Source organism: Medicago truncatula, chromosome 3 (genome assembly GCF_003473485.1).
Source record: "Medicago truncatula cultivar Jemalong A17 chromosome 3, MtrunA17r5.0-ANR, whole genome shotgun sequence".
NCBI classification, from domain to species: Eukaryota; Viridiplantae; Streptophyta; class Magnoliopsida; order Fabales; family Fabaceae; genus Medicago; species Medicago truncatula.
The window spans coordinates 58238586-58252615 of record NC_053044.1 but is presented as its reverse complement, the minus strand read 5'-3'; the positions used below and the strand labels follow the sequence as shown (position 1 = coordinate 58252615).

At 32.3% G+C, this 14030-nt stretch overlaps 2 protein-coding genes across 3 annotated transcripts; one reads left to right on the top strand and one right to left on the bottom strand.

Moving 5' to 3' along the window:
- Nucleotides 1-5419: 5419 nt before the first annotated feature.
- On the top strand, nucleotides 5420-9032 carry LOC11417253 (26S proteasome regulatory subunit S10B homolog B). Of its 2 annotated transcripts, XR_005645380.1 has the most exons (11): nucleotides 5420-5593; nucleotides 5671-5790; nucleotides 6233-6369; nucleotides 6471-6632; nucleotides 6713-6799; nucleotides 6876-6962; nucleotides 7060-7197; nucleotides 7373-7564; nucleotides 7679-7777; nucleotides 8683-8830; nucleotides 8882-9032. XR_005645380.1 is itself a non-coding variant. In XM_003603933.4 (10 exons), the coding sequence occupies exons 1-10, from the start codon at nucleotides 5482-5484 to the stop codon at nucleotides 8755-8757; spliced, it is 1209 nt and encodes a 402-aa protein (XP_003603981.1). In that variant the 5' UTR covers nucleotides 5420-5481; the 3' UTR covers nucleotides 8758-9032. The 2 variants fall into 2 exon arrangements, 1 of the variants encoding a protein (XP_003603981.1); XM_003603933.4 differs by having other exon boundaries at nucleotides 8683-9032.
- Nucleotides 9033-10164: 1132 nt separating this feature from the next.
- LOC11419457 (bifunctional phosphatase IMPL2, chloroplastic) lies at nucleotides 10165-13790 on the bottom strand. The gene is made up of 9 exons (XM_003603932.4): nucleotides 13423-13790; nucleotides 13254-13332; nucleotides 12772-12866; nucleotides 12619-12668; nucleotides 12008-12132; nucleotides 11758-11824; nucleotides 11020-11109; nucleotides 10752-10863; nucleotides 10165-10446 (listed from the first exon to the last, which is right to left on the bottom strand). The coding sequence occupies exons 1-9, from the start codon at nucleotides 13715-13717 to the stop codon at nucleotides 10379-10381; spliced, it is 981 nt and encodes a 326-aa protein (XP_003603980.2). The 5' UTR covers nucleotides 13718-13790; the 3' UTR covers nucleotides 10165-10378.
- Between the last annotated feature and the right edge of the window lie 240 nt (nucleotides 13791-14030).

The following is a 14030-nucleotide window of genomic DNA, read 5'->3' as shown; positions in this document are numbered from 1 at the left end:
GAGCAAGAAATATGAGAAATTGGTGAAGATAACGAGGCAATCAAAACTGAGAACACCAAAGATTTCTCCAGAAATGATGAACAACACAAACACAACATCTTTATGAAAATAAAAAACAAGCAAATTAAATCACCAAAATTGAAGGAGAACACAAAACACAAATCATACAATCGTGATGAAACCAAAAACACACTAACAAGTAATGTTCAATGCGAAAAATTGCAAAGATTGAAGATCAAAGATGAATATCAACGAAAGTGATAAGTAACCAACAAAACAGTTAGGAACGTAATTAGATTTCTCTCAAGAGAAAAACTGACACCTTATCAAGAAACAAGGAAATTAATGAAAGTAAGAGTTTTCAATAATGATATCAATGAGTACCCCGTGTGTTTATACTCCAAAGAGTGTATCTACACCAAGCTAAGATGCATTAACAGACATATAATACCCACACTTGACAAATGACAACTGAGTTGTAACTTGCACCGCAAGTAATTTCTAATCTAGAACTAACTAGACTTTATACTACTACCTCCGTACTTATATATAAAACCCTTTTGCCAAAATTATTGGAATTAAGAAAGTGGATATTTACATTAAAGTTGTTTGTAATCACTATTGTTTTTACAATTTTATCATTTAAGAGAGATGGTTACTTTATGTTTTCAACATGTTATTTATTGCTGATTGAAGAAAAAATATGTATAATAAATGGGGCATGTATGTAAAGAAATAGTTAATGTACTTGAAAATAACAAATGGATCTTATAAAAAGGGACAACAAAAATTCTTAAAAAGGTCTTATAATTAGAGACAGAGGTAGTATATACATTGTAATAATTCTAATGGAGATTCAAACATTTGAAACACTTTGGGAGGTTAATTAATTCCCCTACACTTTCAAGTCATAACGACTTATAAAGATGCATGAATGTACATTATTTGTTTATGTTACACATTTGAAAACAAGTAGCGAAATAATTGCAAATAGGGAATGCTGAACATGCAAAATAGTTGTAAGGAGCCACAAATTCTCTTTTAATAATGGGGCAAGCTTCCTTACTAAGATTTCAAGCTCCTCTATATAATAAAGTTAAATTGGGAGATAATATGAAATGGAGTTCCTCTATATAATATAGTTAAATTGGGAGATAACAAGGAATGGAGTTATATGATTGGATATTGTTAAGTTTGATCTCATTTTTTAGAGTTGGGGGAACATGAACCTGATCTGCAACCACAAGATCAACCCTAACAGGGAATTTGAAATAACTTTTGACCACATTATGCCATTTTATACGAATGATCCAAACAAAGAGATGAGTCAATTCATGATGTCAAAATATAGAATAATAAACATATGAGCATATATGGAAGAAAAAAAATTGAATCAATGATCAACGGGTCAAATGATTAAAATCTCTTATAAATTTAATAGGTAGTCTCAAGTTCAAAGAGAAATCTTACAATTATTGAATCGAGATAGCATCACATTGGCGAAGATTATATTGTTGAGAAGGATAAATTTAAAAAAATTGATTTCATTTTTCTATATTGAAACTGTACAATGTATATAAACCGCATGAATGCGGAAGTGCTAGAAATATTAAACAATAATTAACTTATATATACAACATGAGGAAGAAAGCAGAGTAATGAATGATTCTAAACACGTGTTTGGAATGACACTGAGATTGTCAGAATTATGGTGAACATAATAATTTTGACAAAAACTACGTTTTAGAGCTTGAATAAGATAACAGTGTCACGCTAAATTTGTCAATCAAGGTCAATCCAAACATGTACTGATTCTTGTGAACATCCAAATAATTTTAAGCATTGACGTATGAGGTAGTTAATTGAGTGCAACTTGGCGCCCTTCGACAATGATATGGATTAAGGTTGATGAATTCCTTCCTATGAGAATGTTTCTTTCTTTTCTTTGCATCAGGATGTTTTGGTTTCTTCAAATCCTCAACCGAATGTACATCTTCCATACAAACAAATGATCTTGCTTTCCCTGAGTAATACCTTGATAATCCTCCTCTCCTGCTCATACATATAACACAAAATTTAATCAAGCAAAATTAATTAATTAATTAATTAAACAAACAATTAAATGCTCTTACTTTTGTGAGAAACTTGTTCCAAGTGAACTCATGTTGAATATCATGTTTTCGATTTCTTCTTCCATTTGTTCAGCTTAAGAGAAAAATTATAAAATACAATTGTTAAAAATGTTGATTATGAATTTGTGATATTGAGTTTCTTTACTGTTGATTATATATGGGAAGCTGGTGAATCAACTAAATATAAAATTATGGTATGAGAGGCACATTCGTTACTTAAGAAAATGATTGGATTGGATTGGATTTAGATTCAATAATTAAATATGGGAATGGTGTTTATAGGTAAAAGAGTTGTATGTTATCACCGCATCCTTGTCTACACTTTCTCTCAATCATTCAAGAGACTACTAATTTCAGATGAATAATAAAAATATATGCAATGAGCCTCCCTTTGTTTCTAACTCCTCATCTTGGCTTGTTAATATATACCACTCCCTGCCAAAATAAAAAATAAACTAATATAGAAGGGAGTAGGAAGAGGAGGACAGTACATGTACAACCCTCCATATTAGAGAGGGTGTGGTTAGTTTTGCTGAACCATATAAAGGGAAATAATAATAAATGATATAAATTTGTACAATGCTTTTGGAGAGGAAATGCTAATCATTTATATTATATTTAAGACAAATATAAGAATGAGTAATATGTAAACTTTTTTTTTTTTTTGACCAACGAGTAATATGTAAACTTATAAATCAAATTATGTATGTATTTTTTTTAAGACAAGTATCTAAGCATATTAGTTTGTTTGAATTGACATGAAAATAAATCTAAAATTTAACAGTTCAATAAAAAATTTATTGTGTTTGCAGAAAAAAAAATTATATTGATTTTTCGATTTTTATTAGATTGATTTACAAACAGTCAAACACTCCTCCTTAAAAAAAAAAAAAACAGTCAAACACTCCAAGGGTAATAAAGGATGAAAATTTATTTTTCAATAGAATTAAAAGCCCAATGTCTTAATCATAGTATGTCTTTTTTTTTTTAGGGATCATAATATGTCTTTTAAAAGGTGATCCCTTTCACTCCTCATATTTTACTCGAAAACTTTCATGTTTTCGGAAGTGTGGTTTTGAACGTTATAAATTGTGCGAGTGTAGTTTTAGATGACACAAAATTAATGATTTTTTAGATATATAAATTCGAATTTATGTTATAGTGGCAAAAGTTTTTCCCATTTTAAAATTATGGGTTGAGTTGATATATTGTGTGAATATATCATTTATGTTAAGGACCTTAAAAAGATCATTATGATAACTTTTAAGTGTCCTATTTGATTTGATTTATTTCAACATATCCAATGACAAATAATTTGGCATAAGTATTTATAAGATTATTTAGAAGGTTTTATAAAAACAGCTTATGATATGTCTACCTTTATATCCATAATTTCTCCAAATAACTTATATAAAATTAGTTTAACATGGTTTGATCTTTTGTTATAGAAAAATATTATATATAAGCAAATAATAAACTGTTTATGCAAACATGGCCTAAGAAGGTTTAAAAAAATAGGGACGAAGAAATTATTATTTTTTTGGTCAAGGGACGAAGAAATTATTATTAATATGGCCTAAAGAAGTTTTTTTTTAGAAGAAATGGCCTAACGAAGTTAGAAGTCAATCACAATTTTTTTTTTCTATAAGCTAAAAGTAGATTATTAAACATAAAAAATATCCAAGTCAATCGCTAAGTATATCTACGACTAAAAACTTGATATTTTGTTATAAAACTAGTTTATACTTAAGCACTTGCATTATAAGTTGATCTGAGGTGGATCAAGAACTTGGCTTTGTGGAAGGTCGTACAATGTTTTGTTGTAAGTTGATGAAGGATGATATTTGCAAACATTGGCGGGGCCAGAAATTTTATAGAGTTTAGGTAAAAATTGCATATTTTCTGCGGATAATTTTATAGACTTTCTATATAATGTTACTTCCTTCCCATATAATACACCAAAATCCACAGAAAAAGCGAAAGGTTTAAGTAATGGATGAACTTGCTACAAAGAAAGTAGAAGTTGAGTCTGGGCTAGTGTCCAAGCTAGCTGGGGGTGGTTCCACCCCTGCTTGCAAACACCTTAACACTTAGTAAGTAAATAAATTGAAAGTGAGAGGTAAGTAGGATAATAATTCAGAAATGTGTACATTTCCTACGTCTTAATGAAGAGACTTTGAGGAGCGAGGTGTTTAACGGTTGAGGTTGTAATGCCTTCGAGATCCTTGCCCATTGTCTCTGCTCTGCTTTGGGTTGTTGTCTCTACGAGCCGTTGTCGGCATACTAGAGAAGTTTATTTTGTTACTGAGTAAAATGAATTCCCTCCGTCCCATAATAACTGAACTATTTGCACAAAAAAAAAAAAAAAAAAAAATCATAAAATAACTAAGTCATTTCACTTTTTAATACAATATTAATTATATTTTTTTCTATTTATAACTCTAATTAATACTACTTTCATTACTTCTAATTCAATATATTCCACTTTGCATTTATGATACTAGAGAATGCATCGATCCTTAACAAAAACACTTAAAACTATTTTTCTCTCTCCTTCATTTATACATATTTCTTAATATGTATAAAATGAGCAAATAACTTAATTAATATGAGACGGGTGGAGTATTAGTCTAGAATATAGGTGGACCAAGTTCAGTCACATTCCATAACGTAAGTACGTTAGCATGTCAGTTTTTGTCTAAAACTAAAAAGATTAAGCGAACCTCAAGGAGTTGGTCTAGTTGTAAAAAAAGCATGTCTTGAATCCGGAGGTTTTGGGTTTGAGCCAATGAAAGGAGGTAAACAAAAATTCTTTTGTGAGTGTTTTTTAAAACGCAAAGTCTTACAAACATTGGACTAAAAATCATCCCCCATCCTTTAAATTTACTCCATATAAAAAAATTGATGGGTATAATTTTTTTTAAGAAGGTTAAGAGGTATAATTATTTATACTTAATGTTATTATTATTTTTCTAAAAAAACTAATAACTTGATGAAAATTAGTTCAACTGGCAAAGAGTTGACTCATATTCTATGAGAACAAGAGTTTAACTTTTGCTGTCGACAACTCAATGAAACAATTTTTTGTTTGACTTTCCCCGATGAACCCAATGGTTAACAAAAAAATACTTCTAGGTTTTAAAATGATGATTTGTAAAAATAAAATAAAAAACAAATTATGATTTTTGAAAAGATGGATTATTTTTTTTTGATTCAAAAAAGAATAAAAAAGAATGGATAGATTATGTTTTTCGAACTTGACTTGCTTAGGCGGCAACCTAAGTTCTCTTTATATTCTCCAAGTATAAAGAGTAGCAGAGAGAGAAAGAGAGGCGAGTTGAGTTGAACGATGTCGTCTTCGTTAAGCGAGAGTGATGATGGCGTTCAACGTCGTAAAGTGGTTAATGATTATCGCAAAAAACTCCTCAATAAGAAGGAGCTTGAATCCAGACGCAATTCAGGTTCATTCCCACCACCAAACCCTATTCTTTTTTCCTTATTATCAACTCTGCTAGCTAATAACTCTTTCTCTTCTCAGTTAAACTCGATTTGCGTAAATCAATTAAGGAATTTAACAAATCAGAGGATGATTTGAAGTCTTTTCAAAGTGTTGGTCAAATTGTTGCTGAAATTCTCAGACCTCTTGATCATCAACGCGGTAAGCTTCCTTATTTATTGTCTAATTGTTAGTGACTCACTATAATGTAATAGAATTTAATAAATTGTTCTTGTTCCGCCATACCCTATTTAGTAAAATTAACCAGGAAGTGTAGCAGAATTTGAACAAATCACTATTTTATTCATTCCGCGATTCACAACACTGATTCTAAGGGGTAGTTTGGTTTGAGATTTTTTTTTTTTGGATCTTTTCATTGTTTTCATACAATTTTTCAAAGACATGATTGTATTTTTGAAATGAAACCAAACAGTCTTACATTTTCACACTCCCAATTTTCACTTGCTCAGACAAGCAGAACCTTTATTTATGCAATGTTTTTTTTTTAAGCTCTATTGCTAAGGCTGTCCCTCTCTTAGTCATAAACTGGTGGATTGGCTAAAGATGATAATCTAAGCAATGTGTATTATTTGAATCTTTTTAGTGGTCGTTAAAGCAAGCAGCGGGCCAAGATATGTAGTTGGCTGTCGTAGTAAGGTGGACAAAGAGAAGCTGACTGCAGGAACTCGAGTTGTGCTGGACATGACTACTCTGACCATTATGCGAATTCTTCCCCGTGAAGTATGCCCTATCATCTAATCTTGGACCCTTTTTTTTTTGTAGATGATAATTGTTTTTACATTCATTTATATCACATTTCTGTTTTAATCACAATTTGGCAGGTTGACCCAGTTGTATACAATATGCTACATGAGGACCCTGGAAACGTTAGTTACTCTGCAGTTGGAGGGCTTTCAGATCAGATTCGAGAACTCAGGGAATCAATTGAACTGCCTTTAATGAATCCTGAACTTTTTCTTAGGGTTGGAATCAAACCACCGAAGGTAAGGATATCTCAAACACATTTGTATGACTTATTTCTAGTGTTTCATTAATGAAAAGAAACTGAATTTACTTCTCACAGGGTGTTCTTCTCTACGGACCTCCTGGAACCGGGAAGACCTTATTAGCAAGAGCAATTGCCAGCAATATTGATGCTAACTTCTTGAAGGTTGTAGTTTGTTTTTTGTGCTCTGCGCACTTAGTGCTTGATGTGTCATTTTGATCAAAGTTATACTTCACTTCAGGTTGTATCCAGTGCTATTATTGATAAATATATTGGTGAAAGTTCAAGACTGATTAGGGAAATGTTCGGATATGCTCGTGATCATCAGGTAGGAAGAACTTCTATTGCATCAAACTGGGTTTTCTTTCTAAATACCTACTCAGCATTGATTTCTATTGCTGTTTCAATTCCATCCTTTTGTTTAGCCTTGCATCATATTCATGGATGAGATTGATGCCATTGGTGGACGGCGTTTCAGTGAGGGCACAAGTGCTGATCGTGAAATTCAAAGAACTCTCATGGAGCTTCTTAACCAGCTGGATGGATTTGATCAGCTTGGAAAGGTTATTTCCCATTCTGTTTATTGTTCTTAACGTTAAGATATCTGCACATGTTAGACATTTGACTACATTTGTTGAATTTGTCTACATTGCTTCCATATTTTCTCTATATAGAATAGCGGTTTAACTTGGATATTTTTTTTTTTGAACACGGGTTTAACTTGGATGTTGGTTCTAGGTTAAAATTATTATGGCTACAAATAGGCCTGACGTTCTTGACCCAGCCCTTCTTCGCCCGGGTCGACTTGATCGGAAAATTGAAATTCCATTACCAAATGAGCAGTCAAGGATGGAAATCCTCAAAATCCATGCTGCTGGAATTGCAAAGCATGGTGAAATTGACTATGAAGCGGTTGTTAAACTTGCCGAGGTACAGTAAAAAAAAACTTGCTGAGGTAGATTATGGATACTTAATTACTTATGCATGTGGAAATATATATTCACATCCTTTTCTTTATGGTTCTATGTGTTTTATTAACTTCAGGGGTTCAATGGTGCTGATCTTCGTAACATTTGCACTGAAGCTGGAATGTCTGCCATTCGTGCAGAACGTGATTATGTAATTCATGAGGATTTTATGAAGGTAAAGTGCTTCCATTTGATAACACTTAGTAGATCCTTTATGTTGTTTACTTGTGATAGTAAGGCATGGTCGTGTTTCATTGGGTACTTTTAGTAATGTTTGTTTCTGCCAGTGTTGTTAAATAGCGGTTATTGCAGTGCTATAGCATAGCGGAATTTAGAGAAACCGCTATTGTTCTGTGATACGCTATTTAGTATAAAATGTTGTCAAATAGCTGTGCTATAGCCCTATTGCATAGCAAAATTTTAACTAACTATTTTCCACTTTCCGTGATTGACAACACTAGTTCTGCTCCTATTAGTTTTCTGTTTGTGGAAAATGTGTAGTTAGAGAATCAAATGTCCCTTCTATGCATTCAAAAAATAATATTGACTGGCACTTTGATTGGTGTGACGGTTTTTAATTGCAAAGCATAGAGTTGGATGCCTAAATGCAAGAGGGTGTTTTATCCAACTGTTGTATGTCTATTACAAAATGCCTTGTGTTTATCCATTTGTTAAAGTTTTAATGACAGAATTCGATATATGAATTCCTAATGTATTGTGCTTTACATTAACAAAGATCAGTAGTTCATGTTTTTCAGTCCAATTAGAATATACAGGTTTGAAAATTTTGTTCCTTTTTGTTCTCTGTATTTGCTTTTCCTTTCTGCTTGTTAAAATAAAAATATTTTTTTTAAACCAATTATTACCGCATTTTAAGAATGAACCCAAGCTAGAAGTTTGAAAATGAGTTGTGATTGCACATGATGCTGCGATAGCTCATGTGCTAATTTACTGCACATTGTTGTAGTAGGAAGGTGGAGATTTGTGTGTGGGTTATTTCATGAGTAGAATATTTATTTTTGGGGCAGAATGCCTATCTGAAATTCTTCATTGTCTTCTTATATCTTTCTGATCTTCCAGGCCGTGCGCAAACTGACCGAAGCAAAGAAACTGGAAGCAAGTGCCCACTATAATGCAGATTTTGGGAAAGATTAATTTTTTTGTTGTTGTTGTGCTACATCTGTTTATCTAGCACCACTCAAAGGACTTTTGGAGCAAGTAATACTCCATTTACATTGTTTGGTCTCTTCCAGCCACTAACTGATATACTTTTGGAGTAGTTTATTGGCTTTGCAGTTTAATTTATTAATTAGGTTAAGGTTATAGACTTAAAATATCCAAGGTTGGCCGAACACATTCTTATAGACCTAAAGCAAATTTTAAGTGAGACATTTTTAAATGTGAAGTACCAAAGTAAAATTTTTTATATAGATAATTTTGTAAGCTTGTGAACAATTCATTTGTCTAACAAACTTGATTATGTTAGCTATTTTGGTGTGAAAGGTTTATCCTTCAAACTAAAGAACTTGGATTCAAATATGCTCGAAGATAGTTTTTTATGCGATTTTTTAGTATTTTTTTGTCAACTTAGACTAGATTTTTTTTTTGTTTCTTTAGTATTTTTTGTCGACGTGGACTAGTTTCAAACTCATGACCCAGACATTTGGTGTATAGTGGATTCAAATAGGTAACCAACTTTTATTTGGAAGCTTATTGATTAATTAAAAAAAAAAATCTTAGTACTAAAGTTAGAAAACGACTTCCCAGTATTACATCTTTTAAAACATCTACACATTTTATTTTCCTGGCAAGGAGGAATTCTGTTGTTTATATAAAGATTTACTGTCCTTTATACTACTGTTACTATCTTAAATGGATGAGCAATTCGGGGGGTCATTTCAATGGGTATTTAAAAACATGACTTTGAATTGTTAGAAAACAATGGTTTAAATTGAATTTGTTAAGATTGAGTTTAAAGATAATGGATTTATGATAGAATGTTTTTACTCTAAAAATGAAATTTGATGTAAAATTTACGATGCAACACAAGAATAGCCGTTTTATCCCTTTTGGTCGATAAAATTGTGGCACAAACAAACAACTTTGACTATATATCAACAAAAATGTATACTATGATGATGATGATTGTACTAAAATTACGTTTCATAAGAGTTACGTTAAAATTCAATTATTTTCTACTCCCTCCATCCCTAAATAAATGACCTAGTTGACTCTGACACACATACCAATGCATATGTTTTATCTTTGATATCTTCAATTCTTTATTAAAAAAAATTATAAAAATTTAATATTTTAAAAATACTCATCGAGATGAATCCAACAACATCTTACATGATATTATTTATCTTTGTGAATTAGTATAAAAGTGTGGTCAAAGTATGTCAAGTCAATAATGTATATTGTCAACTGGGTCATTTATTAAGGGACGGAGGGAGTATCATAAATTCAAACGCACACCAAGACTAATTAGCATCTCTTCGTCACTTGTAGTCTGACAATTATATTCTTCATTGACTACTCATTTTCTTCATTGACTACTCATTTTGCCTCAAAAGGTACTTCTCAAATTTAATATCTTTAGTGACATGAACTTCAAGTATAAATAATGTTCACAAGGGCCAGTGCCCCATTTGAACTGTTGTGATAAATAAATGCCGAATAATGGAATCATGATACATTTCCTTAGGATTATCTGAACTAGGAAACGGCCTCTAGAGAAGATTACAACTTGAACTGTACTTGAGTTACATCCATACTACCATTGTAATGAATCTAGAGCCTGTTGATGAATCTGTTTGTCACCAGCCGCCACAACATTAAAACCTGTCATAGGCAATTCATTAAGACAACAATGCGGCCGAATGAAGTAAGAGTAAGTGACAAAATCATTCATGACTCTTAAGGTGGCAAGAAGACCAAGAGAAAGAAATTAAGTTAGCGTATGGCAATCGGATGAAATGGAACAAAACAAGACATTTTGTTTTCTTTGGTTACTTCCCTTTTAGATTGAATAAAATGTGCCACTTTTCTTACTTTTCATCCTATTTGTTATATTTTTATGTATAAGGCTAAGAATGAATTACGAATAAGGCACGACTTTAAATGAGAGATGTTGAATAAGAATATACTTGTTGCGATTGAAAGTGGTGAAGCTTCCCATCTGAGTTGATGTCCTTTCCAATCAGTTATGACACCTCCAGAGCCTTCAATAACAGGTATCAATGCAAGAAAATCGTATGGCTGTGAAGTACAAAGTTCACCCAAGGAAGACATTCAAATAATGAGTAAATAACAACCCAAAAATTGTTTTAATCATCTGAGTTTTTCTCCGAATGACTCACAAGATTCTTAAATGAAAACAAGCAACCAAAGATTGGACAATAGAGTATGGAATACCTTCAGACCGGACTCAACGACAAGATCCACAAAACCAGAAGACAAGAGAGCATATGCATAGCAATCACAACCATATAATGGAATTTTAACCTGAAGAGTGCAAATGATAGAACGACTTAACAACAATAATAAACCTTGATATATATAATTTGGGAAAGAAAATTGCAGTTTATCATTACTGTGAGAAGCAGTCGCCATACATAGAACAGTTCACAACATAGACATAAATAAGAATAAGAACAAGAACAGATGTACAATACTGTAAACTGATAAAGCTAGAAATTTAAATAGTACATAGGTTTTGGAAATCACTTGACCAGTAAAGGTGGAGTCAGTAATATAATACAATGATAGATTGATACTCTATTTATGACAGGGTTGTTAGTCGCAGCCCGAGGGGAGTCAGTAATATAATACAATGATGGATTGATACTCTGTATATGAAGCGTTGTCAGGTGCAGCCCGAGGGAAAAGGCGGTTTGTTCAAATTCCGCTGTGCAACAGTGCTATAGCGGCATTTTAGCCACTATTTGACAACATTTTGTACTAAATTGCACACCGTGGAACAAAAACAATTTGCTCAAATTCCCCAACGCTTTAGCATTGCTATAGCTGCTATTTGACAACACTAATTTATGAAAAAAAATATACCTCTTCAAACCAAATACATATTTTATCCTTTTATGATATTATGTGTACTGCCTTTATGTTAACAGTGCAGAAAAAAATGCAACAGACCTTGTCTCTAACACGGATAAATGCCTCTTCTGCATCTCCACTAAAAAGATGTGGGCTTGTAGTGTACCTGGGTGGAGAAAAATGAAATGAAACTTGCTACCGTATGAATTGTAAAATCCATGGCAACCATGTTAAAAGCAGTAGATAAAAAAAATGTCAAATCCAGTTTCGAGAACATCCTCGTTATCCCTCTTCCACTCAAAAATTGTTCATGATATAAGTTTGCAAAGGAAAAAGAAGAAAAGCATACAAATATGCTTGAGAAAGGTCCGCACAAGTGCGTGTGGACACTTCTTGTCCATTGAGTGTAGTTCTCTTTCCAGTTATTCCAATCCATCTTTCTTTTAACACAGGTTGGTCAATTATGCCAAGGATCTGATAAAAAGGAAACCAAACTTAAAAACTTAAAGTTTACTATCAATTAACTGAAAACAATGACAAGACTGATTACAATTTGCAGTTCATCTTAATAATATCCTCAGTTGTCTACAATGTAATTTGTAAATATGTGTAGCTAAAATATAAGGTACCACATATATGTGTTTGTACGCGTAGCAGTTAGCACTGACACCTCGGATTGGAGGTATGTGCGGTGTTCAACGTGTGTCAGTATACATGGGTTAGATTCTATTATCACTTCAATTTTCTTAAATTATTAACGGCATTTGTGTGTCAATTTCAGTGTGGTGTCCAGTTTCCATGCCTTTGTCAAAACTTCATGGTGTGAATCAGTTGGTAAAAAGAGCGCAATCAATAGGTATTGAGATTTTCCTTTTAACTTTGTAATACATAAAGAGGAGCGACCAGGATTTGTTATTCCACATATGCATTCAAGTAGTAAGAGATGAGATAGTTACTTACTGGTGTGCCATTTTGCAAAAGAGCAATGAGAGTACCAAATAAGGGTTTCCCTGAAATGGATACAAAAGAAATATTAATGAGAGTGAAAAGGTAAGATTGAGTGCTCTGATTCTGACAGAAAAATATTATTAATGAGGTGCTTAAGAAATATACCAGTGATAAAGCTCTTAGTTCCATCAATAGGATCTAATACCCAAACATAATCAGCACTGTCTTGTTTACACCTCCACCCTTTTTCTTCTCCGTAACTGCAATTTATTTAATAGAAAATCCAGGCTCAGTGCTGTAATTTAAATTACAGAATCTACCTCATAAGTTATGTATTCCTTCGAAATCCACATGAATAAAATGAAGAACACGAGTATTTGAAGTACAATGTTTAGATAAAACATCTAAATTGGAAGCTTATAGAATAAACACTTACCATGATAAGTGCTTATGAAGATACATTGTTTTTGTATAAACTGTAAGTTATTTTCATAAGCTATCTTGGACAGCTTATAAAAATAAGCGGAAAACAAGTTATGAACATGTCATAAGCTGTTTTCATAAATTCTTCCAAACAGTCTCGCAGCATTTAATTAGCAATAAAAAAATAAATAAATAAGGAAGAAAGAGAGTAACTAACTACATACACAGCATGAGAAGGGAAATTGTCAAGTATGACAGAAACCATAGCTTCCTCGGCGGATTGATCAGCAATGGTGACAGGACCTGCGTAAGTGAGTGATTGAATACCAATATAATAATTACAAATTAAGTGAAATGAAGATGAAGAAAGAGTGAATTAGTATCACTACTTACTGAGATCGTTTTTGTGAATAATGTCAAAATTATTTTTTCTGAAATATTTACGGATGACATCTCCAGCGGCGTTGGCGGCTTTGTTAGCGACGTCGGAGAAGTGATTGAGTTGGTGAGGAGGCGAAGATGAGGAGGACATTGCTCTGATTCTGAATTTGGGAGATGATGATGATAATAATAATGGAGAGGTCAATTTGTTCGGTTGGAATTGTAATTGGTATTGGTTACGGAAGGGATTATTCTTTTCAATATTAGGTATTTTAGAGTGAAGAAGATGACACTGTGACAACAACATTTCAACTCAGGTGTCGTTGGAGAGGAAGACGGATGCCGGCGTCGGAGATGGAATATGAGACTTTAGACAATATTTGAGTACATCATAACATCTCATACAACCACATAATCCAACGGCTGGTATTATTTTAATTGTTTTTTTACCAAACTATACTATTTGTTATTAATGTTTCTAATAAAATTTGTCATATATTTATATTTATTGTTTGAAAGACTAAAAAGATTTTTTTTTCCTACAATTTTTCATTTGCAAATTAAATATTTACATTACATTAATAGATTTTAGTTATTTTTTTTAAGAAGATTTTAGTTAA

What these genes read in the sequence shown, in the direction of transcription:
- LOC11417253 (XM_003603933.4), top strand. Translation starts at nt 5,482, where the DNA reads ATGTCGTCTTCGTTAAGCGAGAGTGATGATGGCGTTCAACGTCGTAAA. An exon ending in TTGGAATCAAACCACCGAAG is followed by an intron (nt 6,633 to 6,712) that starts GTAAGGATATCT and finishes TACTTCTCACAG; the next exon opens with GGTGTTCTTCTCTACGGACC. An exon ending in GATATGCTCGTGATCATCAG is followed by an intron (nt 6,963 to 7,059) that starts GTAGGAAGAACT and finishes CCTTTTGTTTAG; the next exon opens with CCTTGCATCATATTCATGGA.
- LOC11419457 (XM_003603932.4), bottom strand. Translation starts at nt 13,717, where the DNA reads ATGTTGTTGTCACAGTGTCATCTTCTTCACTCTAAAATACCTAATATT. An exon ending in TATTCACAAAAACGATCTCA is followed by an intron (nt 13,333 to 13,422) that starts GTAAGTAGTGAT and finishes TCACTTACGCAG; the next exon opens with GTCCTGTCACCATTGCTGAT. An exon ending in TTTTGCAAAATGGCACACCA is followed by an intron (nt 12,133 to 12,618) that starts GTAAGTAACTAT and finishes CCTTTTTATCAG; the next exon opens with ATCCTTGGCATAATTGACCA.